The 21,410-nt window shown below is 61.5% G+C and overlaps 1 protein-coding gene across 2 annotated transcripts in view; it reads right to left on the bottom strand.

Moving 5' to 3' along the window:
* Positions 1 to 425: 425 nt before the first annotated feature.
* The window catches only part of ADGRA1 (adhesion G protein-coupled receptor A1), a 35,543-nt gene continuing 14,558 nt past the window's right edge, over positions 426 to 21,410 (bottom strand). For both annotated transcript variants that reach the window (XM_064595489.1, XM_045879112.3), the window contains exons 5-7: positions 20,425 to 20,570; positions 3,564 to 3,662; positions 426 to 2,983 (exon numbers count right to left, since the gene is read on the bottom strand). In XM_064595489.1, coding sequence (XP_064451559.1) covers positions 1,795 to 2,983; positions 3,564 to 3,662; positions 20,425 to 20,570 — 1,434 coding nt within the window. In that variant the 3' untranslated portion in view covers positions 426 to 1,794. The remainder of the gene's footprint in view (positions 2,984 to 3,563; positions 3,663 to 20,424; positions 20,571 to 21,410) is intronic.

The following is a 21,410-nucleotide window of genomic DNA, read 5'->3' as shown; positions in this document are numbered from 1 at the left end:
CCCGAGGCGTGCGTTAGGAAGGGTCTTTACCCCCCTCTCCCCCGAGCGTGCGTTAGGAAGGGTCTGCAACCCCTCCCCTGAGGTGTGTGTTAGGAAGGGTCTGCACCCCCCCTCCCCCGAGCGTGCGTTAGGAAGGGTCTGCAGCCCCCTCTCCCCCGAGGCGTGCGTTAGGAAGGGTCTGCAACCCCTCCCCCCCGAGGCGTGTGTTAGGAAGGGTCTGCAACCCCTCCCACCCGAGGCGTGCGTTAGGAAGGGTCTGCACCCCCTCTCCCCCGAGGCGTGCGTTAGGAAGGGTCTGCACCCCCCTCTCCCCCGAGGCGTGTGTTAAGAAGGGTCTGCAACCCCTCCCCCGAGGTGTGCGTTAGGAAGGGTCTGCACACCCCCTCCCCCGAGGCGTGCGTTAGGAAGGGTCTGCACCCCCTCTCCCCCGAGGCGTGCGTTAGGAAGGGTCTGCACCCCCCTCTCCCCCGAGGCGTGCATTAGGAAGGGTCTGCAACCCCTCCCCCGAGGTGTGCGTTAGGAAGGGTCTGCTCCTGGTGAAGCCCCCTCCCCCAGACAGTGGAGAACACTGAGGAGTCACAGAGATGACATCTGTGCAGGGCAATGAAACTCGTGCTCAAATGTCTGGAAAATGCCGGCTCTGTGTGTGCACGGTGTGTCGAGTGTGCACACACGTGTGTGCACACACACGTGCACGCACACACACGTGTGCACGGCGTATGTATGGTGTGTGCACACATGTGCAAGCATGGAGACACACACGATGCACGTGTGCATATATGTGGCACATGCACACGTGCGGTCTGCACGTGTGCCACAGATCTGGGAGGGGGGAGGGAGGAATGGCCGTGCACAGTCTCGCACATGTGTTCCTCCGGATGTCCGGGCTCTGCCTCCGCGGGGACCTGTGGAGCTCGCCCGCGGGACGAACCCCGTGCTTCATACACAGCTCACTCTAACGCACAACTGTCCTCCGAGTCGGGACTTCGTGCCCAGATGCTCCTGGGAGTGCCGGCCCCCCGCTTCTCAGGGCTGGGATGTTAGAGCCCCAGATGACCGTGCTGGGCGGGGTACGGTCCCGACAGTGGCTGGCTTTGACAGTCGAGTCTGTTGAAGGACATTTGGGCATTTCTGAAGGCACAGGGCCCCTCAAAGAGCCCGGCCGGCGCCCCGGAGGACTGTCACAGGCTGCTTCTCTTCTCACGTGCACCTGGATTATGGCACAGGCCCCAGCGTCCGTGACGCTCTCAGGCCTGTGGGGGCCGCGCCCAGGGGGCCGCTGAAGGTGGAGGTGGTGACGCGGGCCCCCTGACTCGGACACGGGCAGGCAGAGGGGCCAGCGGTGACAGCCCAGGTCCAGAGCCCCCTGTCCCGACGGGCATCCTGCCTGTGCCTTGGAATGAAATTTCATGAGACACACACTAGACACTAGAAAAAGTGGGTGGCACCTCTGCTGTGGGCAGACGGGATGCACCCCAGGCCTCCCTATGGCCCACACAGGGTGCGGGGGGTTTCTTCCTGATAGAACCCCTGCTCTGGTCCTGGGCTGCCCTGGGGACTGGGGACTATGGGTCAGAAAGCCGGTGACTGGGACACGGACGGCCCGTGTGGCCTCAGGATTAGCAGGAGCAGACGTGGCCCAAAGCATCTTCCCGCTTGGGTCCTTCACAGCACAGGGTCAGTGGGGGTGCTGGCTGCTTCTGAGAAGTGAGCCCCCGCTGGCCTCACGTGGCAGGACCCCGCTCTGCTCTGGAGCTCGTCCGTCAGGGCTGGGTGACGTGAGGCCCGGCCCAGCTACACAGTGGTCTCGTTCTTCCACGGCCCTGTCCGGATATTGCCCACGCCATTGGCACTGAAGGACAGGACTTCACACATGTCTCCCTTGAGCAGCCCATTCTGGCCGGGTCCACCGAAGGGCAGGGACTGTGTCCTCCGGAGCATCTCGAAGTGCGCTGGGCCGTGGGCCGACGCCCTGCCTGGCCGCAGGGGGCAGCCATAGAGCACGGGGCTGGTGTCGCTGCCCTCGGGCTGGCTGACCAAGGGGAAGGGGTCGCCCTGGGCGCAGCAGGCCGGCGTGTGCGCCCCCGCTGGGCCCTCGAGCGAGCTGGGGGGGCTGTCTGTGCGCGAGCTGTGGGGGCTGCCGTCCAGGCTGGACGGGATGTGGTAGGCGTATCCCTGCTCCGCCGAGGCTGCCCGGTGCCGGCTGAAGTGCGGAGCCTTAGTTCTGCCCTGGAGACACCTGTGCGGATGCGGGTCTGGCCCAAAGGCGTCCTCCTCGTGCACGTGCACGTGCGCCGCGTCCTCCATCAGCTGCTCACAGTGCATCTTGGTGCAGCATGGCGTGGCTGGTGACCGGCAGCTGACGCGACTCTGGGCAGCCTGCAGGTTGGCCACCGTGCAGTGGCCGGAGGCCCGCGGCTTGGCCGGACACGGCGCGTCCCGCAGGCAGGCCACGCGCGCCAGGGCGTCCCCGTCGGTGCCGGGCGCGGGGCGGGCCGCGAGCTTTGAGGAGGGGGCGTCCCCGCGGGAGGGGCAGCAGGACCACCAGAAGTGCCACACGTCGTCCCGCTTGGCGCAGTGGTGGATGAGCACGAAGAGCCCCAGCGTCACACAGCAGGTGCCGTACAGGCAGCTGAAGACCATGTCCAGGAAGGGGCCCTGAGACACGGCCAGCGCCCCGAAGGTCCAGGTGGCCGTGAACAGGACCAGCGTGAAGGCCGCGGCCCGCAGCTGGGCCTTGAGCGAGTGCTCGTTCTGCAGCAGCGAGGCGGCCGGCGAGCCCGGCCGGGCCCCGGGGTTGTGGCCGGCCCCGGGCCCGGCCCGCCGCGGGGGCTCTTCTGGCCGCGCCCTCAGCTCGTACCTGCGCTCTGGGTGGCACCGCAGCTGGACGTAGGTGCCCAGGAAGTACACGCAGGTGACCAGGGTGATGAAGGCCGCCGGCCCATAGAACGCGCCCAGGCTGGGCTCCCAGGCCATCCAGCAGCTGCGGGAAGAGGGGCGTCAGTGAGGGGTCGCGCTGGGGCTGAGCGCCTGGCCGTCCTGGGGTCACGGGAGGACGCTCTCTGCGGTGCGTGAGTTTAGTCGTGGTGAGGAGACAGACACAGACACGCCCGCCCGTCCTGTCGGGGCCGGGACAGCGTGGTGGGCATCTGGGCTCTGGGGGGCTGGCTGCGCACCGCTCTGCCTTTCCTCCCTGCCTCAGTGTCCCCAGTGCTGGAGCCCCGAGGGAGCAGAGCCGGTGTGTCCCGCAGGCTTGGCCTTTTGGGGCAACCGAGGAGAAGGAGCCTGGGGTGGGCGGGCCAGGAGGGCGCTGGCCTGGGGGGCACGACTGGAGGGGCCGGAGCTCTGGGTGCTGTGTGTGGCTGTGTATACCCTGAGCTGGTCCTGGGGTGCAGCCGCCTTGAGCAGCAGCCCATAGCGCCCAGGGAGGGGGGCTCGGTGAGACGGGGTCTGCTGGGGGGGAGGGCAGTCCCGCTGGGCACCCCCACAGCGAGGTGGCCCGGGCATGGGGAGGCGCAGGGCACTGGGAAGGAGCCTCCACCCGCTTGGTGCCCAGTACTCACTAGGGCATGTCCTCATTCTCCATCCCGTAATTCCTGATGTTCGTGGCGGCTGTGACCCCGCAGATGATGAAGGGAACCCCTCCGCTGATAAGGTAGAACCTGTGAGGGCAGAAGGCCCACTCGGTGCCTGAGAGGCCCACCCGGGCCCCCAAGGTGGCCTCCAGCAGCTTGGGCAAAGGGGGGACCTGTGTCCTGACAGCACCACCCCCCCAGAGGAGCCCCTGCCAGAGCCGGGCCTCCCCCTCCCCCCACCTAACCCCCTCCCTTCCCCTTCTTTCCCCTCCCCATCTCCCTCCTTTCCCCTCCCCCATCCGATCCCTCCTCCACCCCTCCCCGGCCCTCCCCTCCTCTCCTGTCCCCCAACCCATCCCCCCTCCCTCCCCACCCCCTCACAACTTTGGGCACTACCTGGCAGCCTGGCTTCTCAGCCGCTTGGGACACATCTGGCCTCTGACCGCCCCCCCCCGGACAGCGAACAGTCTGGACGGGAGTTGGCACCCACTCTGGGCATGGCCTGACCTTCTTGCTAGCAGGGCCTCAGCCAGCAGCGCCATCTGAGGGCATTCTGGTGTCTAGTGTCCGACCCACTGGGGCCGGATCTCAGGAATGTGAGGGACCGCCAAGCACACAGGCCACAGACGCCTGCCCCGGGTGCCTGGCCACAGAGCATGCTGGTCCGAACGAGTGAGGGTCGCGGTGGCCGTGGGGCCAGCTTGCAGATGACCACCGGAAGGGGGTGCCACCCTCCTGGATGCCCCAAACACCCTAATGGTCCAATGGCTCTTTGTCCCTGATGAGGGGAATGCCATGGTCCCGGGTCCATGGGCGGGAGCAGGGTGACCCCTGGGGGCCCTGTGCCTCCCAGAATTCTATATGCAGAGAACATGTCCTTCAGAACAGGACAAACAGACATTTTCTGACAAAAATAAAACTGAGCGAATTTGTCACCAGCTGACCTTCAAGAAATGCTCAGTTTCGTCCTTCATGCTGAAGAGCTATTGCCCCAAAGAATGGAGAGCGTCAGAAATCTAACTATTAGGGCAAACATAGAACATTTTGTTTTCTCTTAATTAAAAAAAAAATACATATGATTGCTTGAAGAAAGAATTCTAATGCTGCCTAGTGGAGTTACTAACACATGTTGACTGATAGACGCCGCGTCTTTGGCACCAAGATGGTGGGGGGGGGGGCGCACACTTTACATGAACTAGTGTGACTCTCACACCAAAGATACAGGGAAGAGTCCGTGGACTTTGATCCCTAAGGCAACATGAAAAATTAATAGGCAAAGGGCTAATAGATAATTAAAATGAAATGTAGAAAAATATTAAAATAATCCAAAAGAAAAAAATAGGAGAGGAAAGGAGGAGCAGAAGGAAAAGAAGAAGTAAAACCAGAAACCCAGTGGACAGGTGGTTAAAACGGAGACTTAAGTCCATCCGACGTCCTGGACCGGAGGCCCTGGCGCGGGCAGAGGCGGGCCGCTGCTGGTCCGCGGAGGGGACGCAGAGAGGCTGTGCGGGCACTGACACCGGAAGACGGACTCCGGAGAAGGAGATAAAGAGCCCGTTTTATTCGGAGTCAGCACAGCCCACAGGAGGGCCCAGCGGCTGTGCGTGCGTGGGGCCAGAGACTCAAACTACGTGAAGCAAACGAGGACAGAATCACAGGTCGGAGCAGACAATCAAAATAACGGTCGGCGATCTGGACGCCCTCTCTTGGTGGTAAAGACACTGAAGATTTGAGCAACAGTAGGACTCCCTTTGCCTCAAAGCTCTTCCTGGAACATCACGCCCAGTAGCTGGCGGCGCTCGTTCCCGCCATGTGCGCGTGGTCCGCTCGCGTGGTGGACGACGTGTGTGCCGTGGAACGAGCCTGGGTCGCGTTACCAGGGTTGCGATTACACAGCGTGTATGGTCTGACCTCCATGGAGTCCAATTCATCAGTAACAACAAGGTAACTGAGAAAAGCACAAATACTTGGAAGCGAAACGACACATTTCTTAAATAACTCATGGGTCGAAGAAGAAGTCCTAAGGGAATTTAGAAAATATTTTAAACAAAACGAGAAAGGAAAACAACATATTTCTGGGAGGCAGCTGAAGCAGGGCTCGGAGGAACATTGACCGCAACGAATGTTTCTGTGGGACGAGCAGGGAGGCCCGGCGTTCGTGGCCCGGGCTCCACGCGCCAAGGCAGAAGAGAGCCAAGTAAGCGCAGAGCCCCCAGACGGAAGGAGAGGACGAGCAGGAGAGCAGACCACAAGCAGTGCAGAAAACCCCCCAGCCCAGAGTGGACGTCCGCAGCAAACGGACAGCCCTGCGCTCACACCTCACGGGATGGAGAAGAGGGCGATGCAGACCCCCCGCCTCCCCAGGGCGAAGACGAGCCGTTGCCAACACCTCAGCAGCTTAGATGAAAGTCATAAATTCCCTGAGAAAAATATAAATTAGCAAAAGCGAGATAAGAATTAGGAAATCTGAATACTCTCTATCTGGTAAAAAGGTTGATTCCAATATCCACAAACATCTAACAGAGAAACTTCCAGGCCCCTCGAGTGTCACTGGGGAATCTGGTCCCACGTCCAAGGAAGAGATGACATGAATCCATCTTCTATGGGCTTTTCCAGAAAAGGAAGGAGGGGCACCTCCTGACTCCATCTGAGGGACAGTGGGAGCTGGTCTGAAAACCAGCCGAGACATGTGAACGCCAGTGAGCACAGACCCCTGCCCCTCTGACAGCGAATCAGCAGACGGAATTGAGGACTTTATACCAACAGGAGAAAACATCACGGCAGGTAAGATTTATCGCAGAAATGCAAAGTGTGTTACTCATAAAATTGAAGTAGCTCATCATGGAAATGCAATAAAGAGACTCCATGTGATTATCTTATAGACGCAGTAAAAACACTTGACAGAATTTGACACACATCTGTCATAAGAAATCTCAGCAAACTAGGCACAGTTGGACTCTCCTTGATCCGCTGAGCCGCATCGACGGCAAAGGCTTGCGTGCTGTCCCCGGGGCGCCGGGGCTCCGAGCAGGGCTTGCGTCCCACGAAGCCAGCCCCCAGCAGGCGTAAGAGGGCCAGGGTTGCAGGGGCAGGGGGAGGGACGGCGAGCCTGGCCCGGCGGCCTGAGCGAGGGGGCTTGTTCCTGCTGATGTGTACAGAAGGGGAGTGGAGGAGCCCTTCAGGGGTCCAGCCCAGCACGCAAAGTGGGGCGGTGAGCAAAGCCAGACAAAACTGTAGGGAAAACATCCCCTTGCTTTTAATGGCTGGAGGAGAATGCCCCAGCTGAGCGTGTGCTTGGGGACCTGGCCTGGCACGGTCCTGGCCCACGGCCGTCTGTGGTTCTGCTCCCAGCGCTGACTAGGCCCAAAGCCCTTCAGAACCTGCAGAAAGCCACTTTCCCCCCGAGCCATGCCTCCGCCCTCCAGGCAGACAAGGAGCCTGGGATTCCCGCCACGAGGTCCCTTTAACTCATGAGGCGGCACAGAGGCGGGGGCCCTGCGACTGGAACGGCGGGAGGCTCGCTCTGCTCCAGCAGGCTCAGCAGCGGCAGAGCTGGTCCCTCTGGCGTCCCGAGGAAGACAAAGGGGCGGCATGGCTGAGCTGTCAGCACCGGGGGTGAGGCCCCTATGGGTGCCCCCAGGCGACGCACCCCCCTCGACTCCTGGCCAGTCCCAGGGACTGTGCACCGTTCCCAGGGGACCAGACAGGTCCTCCGGCGACTGGAGGCCCAGAGGCAGCCAGGGCCCTCGGGGACCGCGCCCTCCAAGCCCCCCGGCCGCGCATATCCTGCAGGGTGAGGCGGCTACAGCCCCTCGCACTGCCTCTGGCCAGGCCTCTCAAGCCAGGGGGTGCCTCTTCCTTGGCCGGAGGCTCCCCCTGCCTCTCCCTCAGCTGCGTCAGCCGCAAGTTGCCAAGCCCCTGGATGGGCAGCCGAGCTCGGCTCCTGTCGGCAGAGGGCGCTGCAGGCCGCAGGAGGTGCCCCACCTGGGACGGCTGTTCTGCGGCGGCCGCTGGGCATTCAGCACGGGGCCTGTCCCGTCCCCGATGCCGACCACTCTGCACCAGCCTCAGCGCGGCCTGTGGCTGGGGTCCCTTTTGCCCCGTCACCTGTCGGCCCCAGGCACACCCTCTCCCTTGGGGGCTCCTGTTGTTTCCTCCTGGGCGTCCTGTCCTGCTGTACTCACTGACCCGCGCCTCTCGTGACGTTGAAATCCTGTCCACTGGACCGGCCCCCTGCACAGCCCCAGAGGACCCTGGCCCATCTAGGACCACTTCACGGCCCTGCGTTCCCCGGTCCCCACACAGACCGCCCAGGGCAGGTCTGCCGGAGGTCTGGGAGCTCACCTGGCTCCCGGGTCAGACCAGCTTCTTCCTTTAGGGGAGGGTTTCTAGAAAGAAGGGTGAACCGGGACCCTGAGGAAACCCAGCCGCTGCCCCTTGACACCACAGCAGACCCCAGGACGCACACAGGGCAGGGCCACAGGCACTTGGGGAGGAGAGGGGGGTGGGGCCTGGCTGGGCTCCCCGAGAGCACGGGGACAGTGGCGCGGGGCAGGCGGGAGAGCCCAGCGATGGCCCGAGAGCAGAGCGAAGTGGCATTTAGGGTCAGGTGGTCTGATGAGTAAGTGGAGTGGGGGCGGATATGCATGTTCAGGAACATGAAGTCCGCCCCAGCTGTGGGCTGATGATGGCCCCAGAACCGGGGTGTGCTGACCCCGTGCTGTGGAGGGACCTGTGGATGTGACTGAGCGGCAGATGCAGGGACCTGGGATGGCCCGGGGCGGCCTGGGCGGCCTGATGTCGCAGGGGTCCTAGCAAGGGAGGGGAGGGAGGTCGCCGCAGGGGTGGCTGGGAGTCAGGGGGAGGCTCACGAGGAGTGTGGGTGCCTCCAGAAGAGGCAAGAAACCACCTCTCCCTTGGAGCCTCAGGTGAGCCCGCCTGGCCACACCTGGATGTAGCCCAGGAGACCGATTTTGGGTTTCTGCCTGCCAGGACCGTAAGAAAATACATGTGCCATTTTAAGGCAATAAGTCTGTGGTCGTTTGTTATGTCAGGAGCAGAAAAGGAATATGGTCCCGAGCCATACATGGTTCTTAACGTCCCCATGGCGCCACGTGGGTCGGAGCTGGATGTGGACGTGGATGTGGACGTGGGCTGGGGAGGGTCACACTGAGGAAGCACAAGCGCACCTCTAGCAGCCGTGAGTAGGAAAAGCTATTTGTGACCCACGTGGCCACATGCTCGTGTGAGGAGCACACAAGGAGCCCCAACAAATCAGCAAGACACACAGATGACCAGAAGGACAACGGGAACGAGGCTTGAACGGGCGCTCCACCGAGAGAAAGCCCAATGCCTGCAGGAGCGTGGTGCTCGCAGGGTGCAGGCCGCGGCCGGGGAGCACGGCGGCTGCGTGGATTGCGGGCCGGCAGCTGGGGAGCCTGTGTGGGTGAGCACCGGGAGGAGCGGGGTGTCGGGCCGCGGCATCCTGTCCACGGGAGCTGATAGACCGCACTCTGGTCCCGAGCCCAGCTCAGCTGGCCAGATGCAACCCACATGGACGGGTCTGAAAAAAGCCATGCACAGTGAAAGAACCAGATCTAAACAGTGTAAGTCGAGTGGGTCCACCTGTACACACAGCTTGTGATCAGTGCAGACAGAACGAGTGGGGACCCACACTTGGGTGGTGAAACTGTAAAAAGAGGCTGTGAAAGTCCCAAGAGACAGGACAGGGGTGCGGGCTGGGTGTGGGCACGACCCTGGACGCTTCCGGTGGGGGAGGCTTCCGTTTCTTCCCCTGAAGGGCACAGGACAAGTTTTGTAAGCATGCACTGACATTTTAGGCATTTTTTGGGGTCAATGTTCTATTTAAAAAAACAAAACAAAACAATCAAGAAAGAGAAAGGAGCAGATCTCTCCCTGAGCCTGTGGTGCTGGTGGTGGGAGGGCAGCACCCTACTGTCCACTGTGCTGGGCCTTGGGACAACCTCAGACACGGGCCCCGGCTTGCACACATGCCTGCGGCCGACTGGAACCAGGCGTGCAGCGGGAATAGACCAGCTCCTGGGACCCGGCGGAACTCCAGGCAGTGGGCACAGGGCCCTCCGGCAGCTCCTGACACCCAGGAGACCAGGCCACACTTCTGCTGCCACGCACCTGCCAACTCCCGGCACACAGGACACGGCCCGGTCTTAGCCCCCCTGGAAGGTCAGGGGCACCGTCCACACCACATGCCCTGTTTCCGTGCGGCTCAGTTCAGGGAGTGTGCAATGCATGCACGTGCCCACGCACACACCCGCAGAGGGCCCACACGGGGCCGGGCGCTGAATGTGACAGGTCAGGGCGCTGCACCGGGGATGCGTGAGGATGGGCCCTGTGTCCAAGCAGGAGGCCTCCTGGGAGCCTGCCCTTTAATGAGAACCCGGGAGTTCTGGAGGTGGAGACCAGAGAACCATCTGGAAGCCTGCGTCAGGGCTGGCCAGGGTCAGCAGCGTGGGGCTGGGACCCCTCCAACCCCTGCTGAGATCCCTGCCTGTTTATTCCCACGCAGCCCCGGCTCTCTCTCTGCCACCAAACGAGCAGGTGTCAGCAGCGGGGGAGCAGGGGGGTTGGCCCTGGTACTGGCAGCTGTGGGCCCGTGGGACTTGTCACCTTGGCGTCTGCCTCTCCGAGGACAGGCAGCTGTGGATGCTGGTGGAGCAGGGACTCTGTAGCACCCCGTGTCCATCAGAAAGAGGGACGGGCACAGGAGGATGCGTGTCCAGCAGGGCAGAGCCGGCCACTCACCAGCACTTAGCGGCAGTGATGGTTTGCCAGACACGGACTTTCCAGCCACAGGGCTCTTCTGGGCCGGCTTTGATGATGTAAATGGGCCGTTTAAGAAATCCCAGTTTGTGAGCATACAGCTAGCAACTAGCAAGCCCCCCAGAGCTGCCGGAAACCGGACCTTAAAATCCAAGCGCCTGCCTCCTGCCACGTGTTGGCCACGCCTCTCCTCATGTGTGGTCACCTGTGAGCAACGGTGGGCGTGAGTCTGAGGGGCCTCCATGTTAGGAGTTCATCAGACACGTAGGTCATCAGGGCCGGGGTCCCCAGCAGGAAAGCAGGGAGCCGGGACAGCTCAGCCAAAACCGCACTAGCGTCCCGTTTGACCGCTCAGACAAGACCACGGTAGCATTCTGTCCAGCAGCCTCTGCAGGGGTGACTTTGGCAGCACAACCCGAAACAAAGGCACTAACCAGGAAACGGTGGTCGCTGTCACAAGCTGAGGCAGTTAGTCTCCAGGTATCGGCCCAAGAGACCCATGAGCACGGGAGACGGGGGCGTGATGAAAGCCCTGATTGGCAACACCTTGGTGCGAATCCACAGGGGGCCCGCTCTCAAGGTCCTGGAAAGAGCTTATAAGACCTCCCGAAATCAGAACGGGAACCCGGCAGCCCTCTCGGGGAGCTTTGTACTCTGGCTCAATAAACTTTGCCCTGCTGCCCAGCACTCTTCGTCTGGTCTACCTCTTCCTTCCTCGAAGCGGCGCGGCCAAGAAGCCGGGCACTAAGGGAACAAAACTCCTGTAACAAGAGAGAAAGGAGACCGGGCATGGCAGACAGCTTCCCCTCGGCTGCCAGGCCAGGTGTCAGAGACAGCGGGGCGCCCGCCATGGGGTCCGACCACCAGGCAGGGGCAGGGAGCCCACCTCGCCCTCCCCGAGGGTTCTGTCTGCCGGCCAGCCGCACTCCAGACGCGCCCCCTTCCCCAGGTCAGCCCGAGGAGCTGCCGTCCCCGTGTGACAGTCTTTGCAGGCGAGACACAGGGAAGGGGCAAGCGAAGATGCGGGATTCTCAGCGGGGTCCCTCCCTGTGTCCTGAGGGAGGAGATCGGCCACGGCGCTTGGGGGAGGGGCAGCCAGCGGTGGGAAGGGCAGGATTTGATGGGCGGGGGGTGGCCTGCAGCCTTTGGGAGGCGGCCCTGGCGGGGAGCCCCAGAGGCCCTCAGGTGGGGCGCCCAGACGGCTCTCTCGACCCTGTGCATCTGCTGCCACGACTCCAGCTCACAGTGCCGCGTGCATGGGGAGCCTTTCGTGCCCAGCGTGGTAGCCTTTCCAGCTCCGTGGCCTGTCTTGGGGGCATCTTCATTGAACACCCCTCCGTGCCTTTCCTCGGCGGCTCTTAGTGTGTTTCCTCCCTGGACTTGCAACAAGTATTCACAGAGTAGGCTGCCCGCCAAGTGCATCGTCAGACTGGTCAGCGACCACCGCCCTGCTCACACCGTCCGCAAGGGGCCCAAGATCTGGCTGAGTCCGGATTTGGGGCCCGGCTTCCGCAGACTCAGAGTTCTTGGCTGCTTCTCTCTCCTCTGGAGTCTGTCCCCTGGCCTGCTACTGACCACCCAGGTGGACCCTGCTCACGGGCACGTTCACCCAGGCCCAGGAGGCAAGGGGGTGGGAGGGGCACTCAGGAACGCGGTCCCCGGCCTGCAGGCTGGTGCGGCCTCACTCAGGTGATAGAAAGAGGTCCAGAAGCCCTTCTAGAGCCTGACCATTCGGGCCTTCTGGACCTCAATTAAGCCACGCAATCCCGGAAGGCACCTCCTCTCTTGAAAAGCGTCCCTCAGGACTGCTTGGCCCGGGTGCTGTCCCGCTGGTGCCCCCACTCATGGAGGAGAGCACCAGCGAAGTGCTGGGACCGTTGGTCACCGGGGAGCCGTCCGGGCCAGGTGTGGACATGAGGTGACGCAGCGCAAGCGAGCTTGAGGAGCACGAAGGTCATGCGTGCGGCTGTGGGGGCTGTGGGAATCTGCCCTAGGCACTGCGCCCCACGCAGGATCCGTCTGACAGATGCTCACCTCCGGGTCCAGTTAGCATCCTTTGTGCTGGTCAGGACTTCCGAATTCCAAGAAATCAGACTGATGGTTTCAGCCGAGACCGAAGAGGCTTTTTCACACTCATCTAAGTGTCCACGGTGCTCAGAGATGCACAGCACGCTGATCTGCCGTAACCACACAGATGTGGAGAACAGCTGTTCACAAGACCTTGGGGGTCACGCAGAGAACGAGAGCCATGCCTGTGCTGAGCACCGGGCATGGAACCTGGTGCCCCGGGATGACGGGGATGTACTGAAACACTGCAGTACCGTGATTCACTCTGGCAGGTGCCAGGCTGTGGGGCTGCACGACCCCTTCTGCCTGAAAAGGGCTCCCAAGTTCCAAAGCCAGGTCTGGGAACCAGGGCCTCTGCCCCCAGGGGTGGCCTCGTGGGGTCACGGGAGGTCATGGGCATCAGCCTGGGTGGGTCATGCTCTGTTCACCGACGGCCCTGGAACCCCCACCGCTATGCAGGGCAGCCCCCCCCCCTGGGTGCTGCACGGACTCCTGGGGGCTCCTGCGGCCTCTTCGGGCAGGCTGTGTGAAGAGCAGGTGCCAAGTCCTACTTCCCAGGCTTCCCTGCCGTCCCAGAAGGGGCTCCTGCAGAGGGAGCCCTGGGAACATCCCTCCGCGGGGCAGGGCCATCCAGTTTGGCACCAGCTACACACTGGTGAATGGTGGGCAAGTGCCCTTCACCACAGAGCTTGCTGCGTCCAGACGTGAGCACCTGGGTCTTAGGAGGCAGCTGCATGTTTCAAGAGGAAGCACCACAAATGGACCTTAAATAACAGGGAATGACTTAGGTGCACTTCACCAGGAAGGCCAGGAGGGGTTGTGAAGTTAGGGCGTGATCACATGCAGCTAACTTGGGAACTGGGCCCGAGCATCTAGAGAACCACGGCAGGGGGGTCTGTTTGTGGAGAGGCACGTCGCTCGGCTAGCTGCTCCGGTCTGAGAGTGTGTGTCCCCAGATCCATACGGGGAAGCCCCGCCCCAAGGGGAGGGTGTGGGAGGCAGTGGGCCTCCCACGGTGGGTAAGCATGGAGCCCTTGCGAACACGGTCAGTGCTCTTACGAAAGAGACCCCGGAGAGCCCCCTGCCCCTTCCGCCCGCGAGGACACGGCAAGAAGTCTGCTCCCACCAGAACCGAGCCCACTGGCCCCTGACCTCAGGCGTCCAGCCTCCAGACTGGGAGACACATTTCTGCTGTTCGTAAGCCCCAGCCGGTGGCATTTGGTTAAGGCAGCTGGCATGGGTGGAGCCCTAACGGAGGGAGGGGAAGCCTGGGAAGGTGTGTCTACTAAGAGCCCTCGCCCAAGGGGGCTGAGCGGCGCGGCTGGAAGTCTCCACGGTGTGCTGGGGCTGTGATCCTTACACTGCCCATAGCGTGGCCCACGGAGGTGAGACGGGAAGAGAAGACGTGTGAGTAGCCGTGAAAGCAATCCGAGGAAACACCAGATGGGCCGCGTCGCTCTGGTCTGGAGTCCGCAGCACCACGCGACTTCTCGGAGGCGGGCGCCGGCCATGACCCCTGTTCTGTGGACAAGGTGAGTGCAGAGTCTGCAAAAGCAGCCTTGTTCTTTTTCTTGCAGCGTTTCTGAGCCAATCTGTCCCTCCGCTTGCCTTTCTTCTCTCAGCCTTGTGGCTGGAAGCGAGCAGGGAGGCGGCGGCTTGTCTGGAGGACGCTGGCAGCCCCGGTGGCCCGGCCCGCTCCCCGGAGGGCGCACCAGGAGCCTGGCTCTCGGGTGTTTCCTATGCACCTGACGGCTAAGTCGCCCTTTGTGCTGGGCCGGGCTTAGGAGCGTCCGCCGGCCTCCGGGGTCTGCAGCGTCAGTCGCTGGGGTGGCCGAGCGGGCGGTCCCCAGAGGAAATGTTGACTGAGTCGCAAGCCGGCTTCCGGGGCAGAAACCCTGTGTGTGTTCTGCTGCTGGAGGAGGGAGGGTCCGTGTGGACCGTCCACCTGGAGTTCACCTTTGCTGCTTCAATGCCGCCCTCACTGTGCTGAGGACGAAGCACACTCAACGCGGCTGAAACCCTGGGTGGCAGAGCCAAACCCTGGACTCGGGCCTCGCCGGTGTCTGCGTGCCTGACCTGCTTTCTGACCACCCGGCGGACCCCAGCCGGGCCCCCATGAGGGCACCTGCCCCCACCTGCTGGGGCGAGCGCCCCGGGATGTGCCTGCGTGGGCCTGTGTGGCCCAGAGCCACCCCCTCTCGGTGAGTTAGGTGAGCTTGCCCCTTGGAGACCTCGTTCTCGGCTCCTCCATGGGACACAGCTTCACGCCTGACCCCCCAGCTGCGCTCCCGGGACCTGCCCTCCGGCCAGAAGGGAGCGTTTATCAACCTTGGGCCTGGGTTCTTCCAGACTCAGTCCTGTGAGTAAAATGGAATATTTAAACTAAGGTTATTCATTCAAGGCCAATTTAAAAAATATTTATTGAATCCCTATCATTTCCCCATTGAACGTGTAGATGCTGTGTGCCAGGGTCTGAGGACACAGTCCTTCCCTTGGGCCCGGGGAGGATGCCACAAAAGCTCCAGGGACTTGCACTGGGGTCATGTGGGGTCCGGAAGAGGGCAGGTGGTGTCTGAGCATCTGGTCGTGGGCACTCCGGCTGGCATGGTGGAGAAGCCAGCTGGAGGCCGGGGGCCAGGCTGGGCAGCAGTGGACGGCCCCGCATGCTTTGGGAAGGGGAGTGCACAGCCAGGCCTCCCCCTCAGGAGGGAAAATCTGCAGGGTGGTGGCAGGACCCACGGCCACCAAGAAAGGATCCAGAGGCCTGCGGGGGATGGGGAGGTGCAGTGTTCGGGGGCAGAGTCAGGGCCTGGGGGCTCCCTGATTTGGGCAGGGGGACAAGAATAATCTGGAGCAATGCTAGCTTTCTGACATGGACGATGGGATGCTGAACTGGGGACGTGGGGTTGGGGCTCCTTCCTCATGGACGCACTGGTTGGTTTTGTCAGGAGCCCCAGGGAGAGGCATCAGCCGCCATGGCATATGAAGGTCTGGATCCAGGAGCATGTGGACACTGGCGTGGCCCCAGTGGGATGGGGCTGGGTCTGGCCGCAGAGAGCCTTGGGGTGTCTTGAAAGAGAGTCCATGTGATGGGCAAGGTGCAATGTCGTTGCCTCAGAGAGGCCCTGGTGGTGGGTCGCTGGGGCTGGCAGTCTTCCTGAGTCTATCACCCAGCACTGCCCCGCAGAGCGGCTCCTCTCTCGGGCCGACCCTCTCACGCCCTCCCCCCAAGGTCATCATCCTCCAAAATGCATCCTGCACTTCCCAACACTGGCCTTGCCCGAGGACCTCGCCCTCCTGCTTGAGAAAGAGCATCCAGCTGGGACCCGCACCCCAAGCTGAGGCTCTGAGTCTATCCTGTCCCCAAGCCACGCCTCCAAGGCCTAGGGCAGCACTTCCAGTGCCACCCCTTGGTTGTAGGCGGTGACACCCCGGCAGGAGGCCGAGCCAGGGCTGAGGGCAGGGACGGGATTCACACTCAGCCGACAGCCATACCTGAGCCCTGGGCAGGAATGAGGGACTAGTGCTTCCCGTCACAGTAACGGGGACGTCCACCCCAAGCCACGGGCCACGTTGGTGGAGCTGGACTTTCCTTCCTTCAGCTCCCCACTGGAGCTGGCACAGGTCTCGAGAGGCCCCCGCCCTGAAACCTAACCGTCTGTGGAAATTAAACAGCATGCTACACAGCCAACGGGCCAAAGAAAACACTCACAGGAAAATCAGAAAATATCAAAACGAATGACAAAACATGCCCGAATCATGGGACACTGCAACAGCATTGCCTCAAGGGAAATCCGTAGCTGTGACCATGTACGATAAAGGCAGAAAGACCTCAAACTAGTCTAACTTCACACCGTAGGGAGCTAGAAATAAGACGAGCAAAGTGAACTCCCAGCTAGCAGGCGGACAGGAGCGGTGCGGACTGGGGCAGAGGTCGTAAAATAGAGAAGAGGAAACCACACAGGAAATGGATGAACCCCACGTGGGTTCTTTAAAACAGTCCACAAAACTGGCCAACCACTAGCCGGACCGACCGAGAGAGAGAGAGAGAGAGAAGGCTCCTATTATGCTGGACGTCCCGGCCAGAGCGATCATGCAGGAAGAATTAAACTTAAAAGCCATCCAGACGGGACAGGTGTCCCCATATGCTGATGATGGGACCACATACCCACGGAAGGAATCCATAGGAAAGCTCCCAGAGCTCGTGAACAAATTCAGCAAATGTTTAGGACACAAGACCCACACACAAAATTCAGTTGCATTTCTGCCTGTAAGCAACGATCGACCTGAAGATGAGGAGACAGTCCCATTACAGTAGCATAAAAGCAGTCCTTAGGAAAGAAATCTAACCCAGACGGGGCAGGACGTGTGCGCTGGAAGCTGTTGATGTCGCTGGCAAAGATCACACAGACCCGCGGACATGGAGAGCCATCTGTGTTTACGGATCGGATGCTGTTAATGTTACCGTGTCAATGACTCTTCTTGAAGGGATCTGCAGGGTCCAGGCAAGCTCCATCAAAACTCCAGTGGCCATTTTTGCAGAGATGGAAAAACGGATCCTAATGTTCATATGGAATTGCAAGGGACCCTGAATAGATAAAACAATCTTGAAACACGAGAGCCCTCTGTCCCCTCTGCTCCCTGAGCCGGCCCTGACTTGAAGGCAGAGCATCTAACGCCCGGACTTGGGGTCTCAGCCCTGGCGGTCCCTCTGCTGAGTGGGGACCGCCCCCAGGGCTCAGGCAGGAGGGAGAGTCAGGCCCAAAATGTTCTTCCTCTCTAGCGTCCTGTAAAACTTTACGTGAATGTGGTTGCCTTGAAATCTCTAAATGGTCCTGGTTTTCCCCAAAGCGGTGCAGAGGGGGCCTGTGGAGCGAGCGGACAGACCCTGGTGTGGGCCGCAGGGAAAGCGAGGGCCCTGGCAGACCCCTTGCCGCATCTCAGGTCAATGTGAGAAGTGAGACAGTCGGCTTCTTTTTTCTCAAAAAACTGTTCTGAGTTCACACAGAGGGTCCGAACCCACAGCTACTTTCTTTTTATTTCTCATCGGAAAACTGCAGAGCAGGGAGGACACAGGCCTGCCTGCCTGCCGGCCACATACCCAGCTCTGGGCCCCGCCGTGGGTCAGCGGGCCCTGCTGTACTACTCTGCTCAGCGTAGGGCGAGGCCCAGCAGTGCGGAGCCTGGGGGCTCTCCCCTCCCCTGAAGACTCAGGAGCTACATCCCGTGCTGGGAGTGCGGTCGGGGACATGGATACAAGGATGCCTACGGGGGGCCAGTTGGAAGAGCATCGCTGGTAAGGATGCCTGTGGCTGGAGGGCAGATGGCAAGTCCAGGGGGGTGTGGGAGGAAAGACTCTGGCCCCCAGCCTTCAGGGTCCCCACCGCCACCCCCAGGCCAGGCCTGGCCAGAGAAGGCAGTGGAGGAGGGCAGGCCCTCAGCAGAGTCCAGAGCCAGTGTCCCCACTCTCTGGCACCTCATCCTGCCAGAGGGGTCGTCACCTAGGGAGCTGCTGGAATCACACCCCCCGCCCCCCAAGGTCAAGCTTCTGTACCAAAGAAGGGGACATGGAGGGAGAGGTCACAGTGGTTTTCAGACAGGACAGCAGGAACAGCACAGGTCCCAGAGTGACCGGCAGGTGTGACACAGCCAGCTTAGTGCACAGCCACCGAGCCCATGCCCCTCCAGTCCTGGGCCCCCTGAGCCCACAGCCCACGGGACACATGTCCACAGAGCCCGCAGGACATATGCCCATGGAGCCCAGAGCCCACCACGGAGCCCACAGGACACATGCCCATGAGGCCACAGCCCACGGAACACATACCCACGGAGCCTGGAGACCACAGCCCAAGGGACACATGCCCATGAGGTCACAGCCCATGGGGCATGTGCCCACAGAGCCCACAGGACACATGCCCACAGAGCCTGCAGGACACATGCCCATGGAGCCCACGGAGCCCACAGAGCCCACGGGACACATGCCCACAGAGCCCACGGAGCCCACGGGACACATGCCCACAGAGCCCGCAGGACACATGCCCACAGAGCCCACGGGACACATGTCTACAGAGCCTGCAGGACACATGCCCATGGAGCCCACAGAGCCCACAGGACACATGCCCACAGAGCCCACGGAGCCCATGGGACACATGCCCATGGAACCCATGGGACACATGCCCACGGAGCCCACAGCCCACAGGACACATGCCCACAGAACCGCAGGACACATGCCCATGGAGCCCAGAGCCCACAGAATACATGCCCACGGAGCCCACAGGACACATGCCCATGAGGTCACAGCCCACAGGACACAGGCCCATGGAGCCTGGAGCCCATAGCCCACAGGACAGCCCACTGATGAGTTTTAGGTGCACATGCCCATGGAGCCCACAGCCTAAGGAACACATGCCCACAGAGCCCATAGCCCATGGAACACATACCCATGGAGCCCACAGGACACATGCCCATGAGACCACAGCCCACGGAACACATACCCACGGAGCCTGGAGACCACAGCCTGAGGGACACATGCCTATGAAGCCACAGCCCATGGGGCACATGTCCACGGGGCACACAGCCCACGGGACACATGCCCACAGAGCCCACAGCCCACGGGGCACATGCCCACGGAGCCCAGAGCCCACGGGACACATGCCCACAGAGCCCACAGGACACAGACCCACGGAGCCTGGAGCCCACAGCCCACAGGACAGCCCACTGACAAGTTTTAGGTGCACATGCCCATGGAGCCCACAGCTCAAGGGACACATGCCCATGGAGCCCACAGCCCATGGGGCACATGCCCATGGAGCCCACAGCCCATGGGGCACATGCCCATGAGGCTTCCAGCCCACGGGGCACATGTCCACGCACCCCACAGCCCATGGGGCACATGCCCACAGAGCCCATAGCCCTTGGGACACATGCCCCCTGAGGCCCGGGGCCCACTGCTCCCTGGGGCACCTGGGAGTCTGGTTCATTATGTACATGTGACACCATCAGAGAAAAAGCCTCCAGAATATTCTGAGGCCGCCATGTCATTCTTCAAAAAGCCAGGCAGCTTTTCAATCAATGACAGACCAGGACATTCATTCTGAGAGTGATTCGTAAACCCTAGGGAACGGGACCTCCCTGGCAAGAGGAACGAGGTATGGACACCCCGCCTCCCTAGCCCGCGTCAGCAGCGAGCGCCATGGGCCCTGCTAGGTGTGTGGCAAAGGGTTGGCTAGCTCCAGAAACTCAGGGTCAGAAAAACCTCTGGTGGAGGTCACCTTATTTATTAAACAACACAGGGCATTGTTTTATCTGCCTCAAAATGAGTTCTTCTGATGAGTTTTAGGTGCACTGAGGTATTCCCCGATGGCCCTTCAAATTTGGACCTGGACAGAGTTCAGTCCAAGGGGCTGGGTGTCCATGGCCTAGGGCCCAGGGCCCAGGCCACAGCCTAACAGTGGCATCAGCTGCCCCTCACGGGGACCACCTGCCCACCATGAGCCCTCCCAGCTTGACCAAGTAACAGTCTCCAAACCCACCTGCCACCCAGCCTTGAAAGGCCCAGGCCACATGGCCACCTTGGGATTGGCGACTGAGCCACCTCAGTTTCTCCCAGCTAATGAGCAGGTGCCTCAGCTCACTGAGACCCATGAACGAACCGCTGCCAAGGCCGGAGCACGGATCCACCACCCAGAGCTGTCTCCACCGTAGCCCCTTGTGGCGTGGAGCTCAGTCGCACAGAGACGCGCCCAGCAGGCAGAGAGACACACTGGCCCCCTCACCTGTGGCTCCAGCCCCCAGCACACCGCTCTACCCCAGCACCCCGACATCCCATCTCCGGCACCCCACCCTGCCCCCAGTGCCCCGCCCCAACCCTGGCCACCTGTGCAGATTGGCTCGTCCTTGGACCCCAAGTTTCCCTGTGAACCAGTTTGCTAGCCCAGGACCAGTGTGGTGGAGGTGGCCAGGCATGTGTGTGCTCGGGTACCTGAGCAGGGGCTGCTTGGGGTATGGCGGGTGGTCTGCGCTCAGGCACGGTGGGGCCTTCTTGGTCACCTGCTTGTAGATGTTCCTGGCGGTCACCCCGATCCACAGCATGGTGGCCAGTGTGGAGTAATGCAGCAGGATGCCCACCTGCGGGGAGAAGCTGGTCAGCTGCGCCTCCACGGGGCCATCTCCCCCAGCGTGCTGCCCTTGGAGACTGCGAGCTCCCCAGGGCCTGGGTCTGAGCCCTCCCACTCCCTTTGCTTTTTCAGGAGGCAGCTCGGTAGTGACAGGGAATGAGACCAGCAGGAGGGCACGTGGGGTCCCCACTCAGGGCAGATGTCCCCCTTCACGGGGAGGTGTGTGGGCAGCAAAGCTCGTTAGCTTTGCTGTCCTCTGGAGAGATGGTGCTGGGGAGCACACGGGCCTGTGCACACAATACCCCTGGGGCGGTCCACGTGAGGCTGACCACATACGTGCCCCTCAGCAGCATGCCACCGTGCCCACACGTGGGCCTGTGCACATGTGCCTAGGGTCAGCGTGGCCCAGACGTGGGACCCTGAGGGCTCCAGGGAGGACTTCCTCTGGGCTCGGCCCCACACAGGTGTCACCAAGTGAAGGGCGGGGCAGTCCTGCAGCAAGGGGTCTCCCCAGTAGGCTGGTGTTGGGGGGTGTGTATGACATAAAACACCTTCAGGATCAGAGGCTGAAGTCCACTCCCCACAAGGCCGAGTTGCTCATTGCTATCAGCAGCTGCCCAAGTTGTTCCCTGGCTGCACTTATTTCCTTAGCTAATGATGCTTTCCCCTCCTTGGTCTCCACCTGGTTACCTATGAAGCAGTAACCTGACATTTCACAAAGACAAGTAAATTATGGCTGTAATTGGAGAGGGCATAGATGTTTAAGGAATACAGAGATTCTCTGAATAAAGCTAACATTGCATTATAATGATTTATCAAATCCAGAGTTCAATTTTCATTTCTTAGAAAG

This window comes from Mirounga angustirostris, unplaced genomic scaffold (genome assembly GCF_029215605.1).
Source record: "Mirounga angustirostris isolate CCGP_5_RB_7025 unplaced genomic scaffold, mMirAng1.0.hap1 SCAF_6, whole genome shotgun sequence".
Taxonomy (NCBI): Eukaryota; Metazoa; Chordata; class Mammalia; order Carnivora; family Phocidae; genus Mirounga; species Mirounga angustirostris.
The sequence above is the reverse complement of the archived record's forward strand: the minus strand, read 5'-3'. Positions and strand labels throughout refer to the sequence as shown.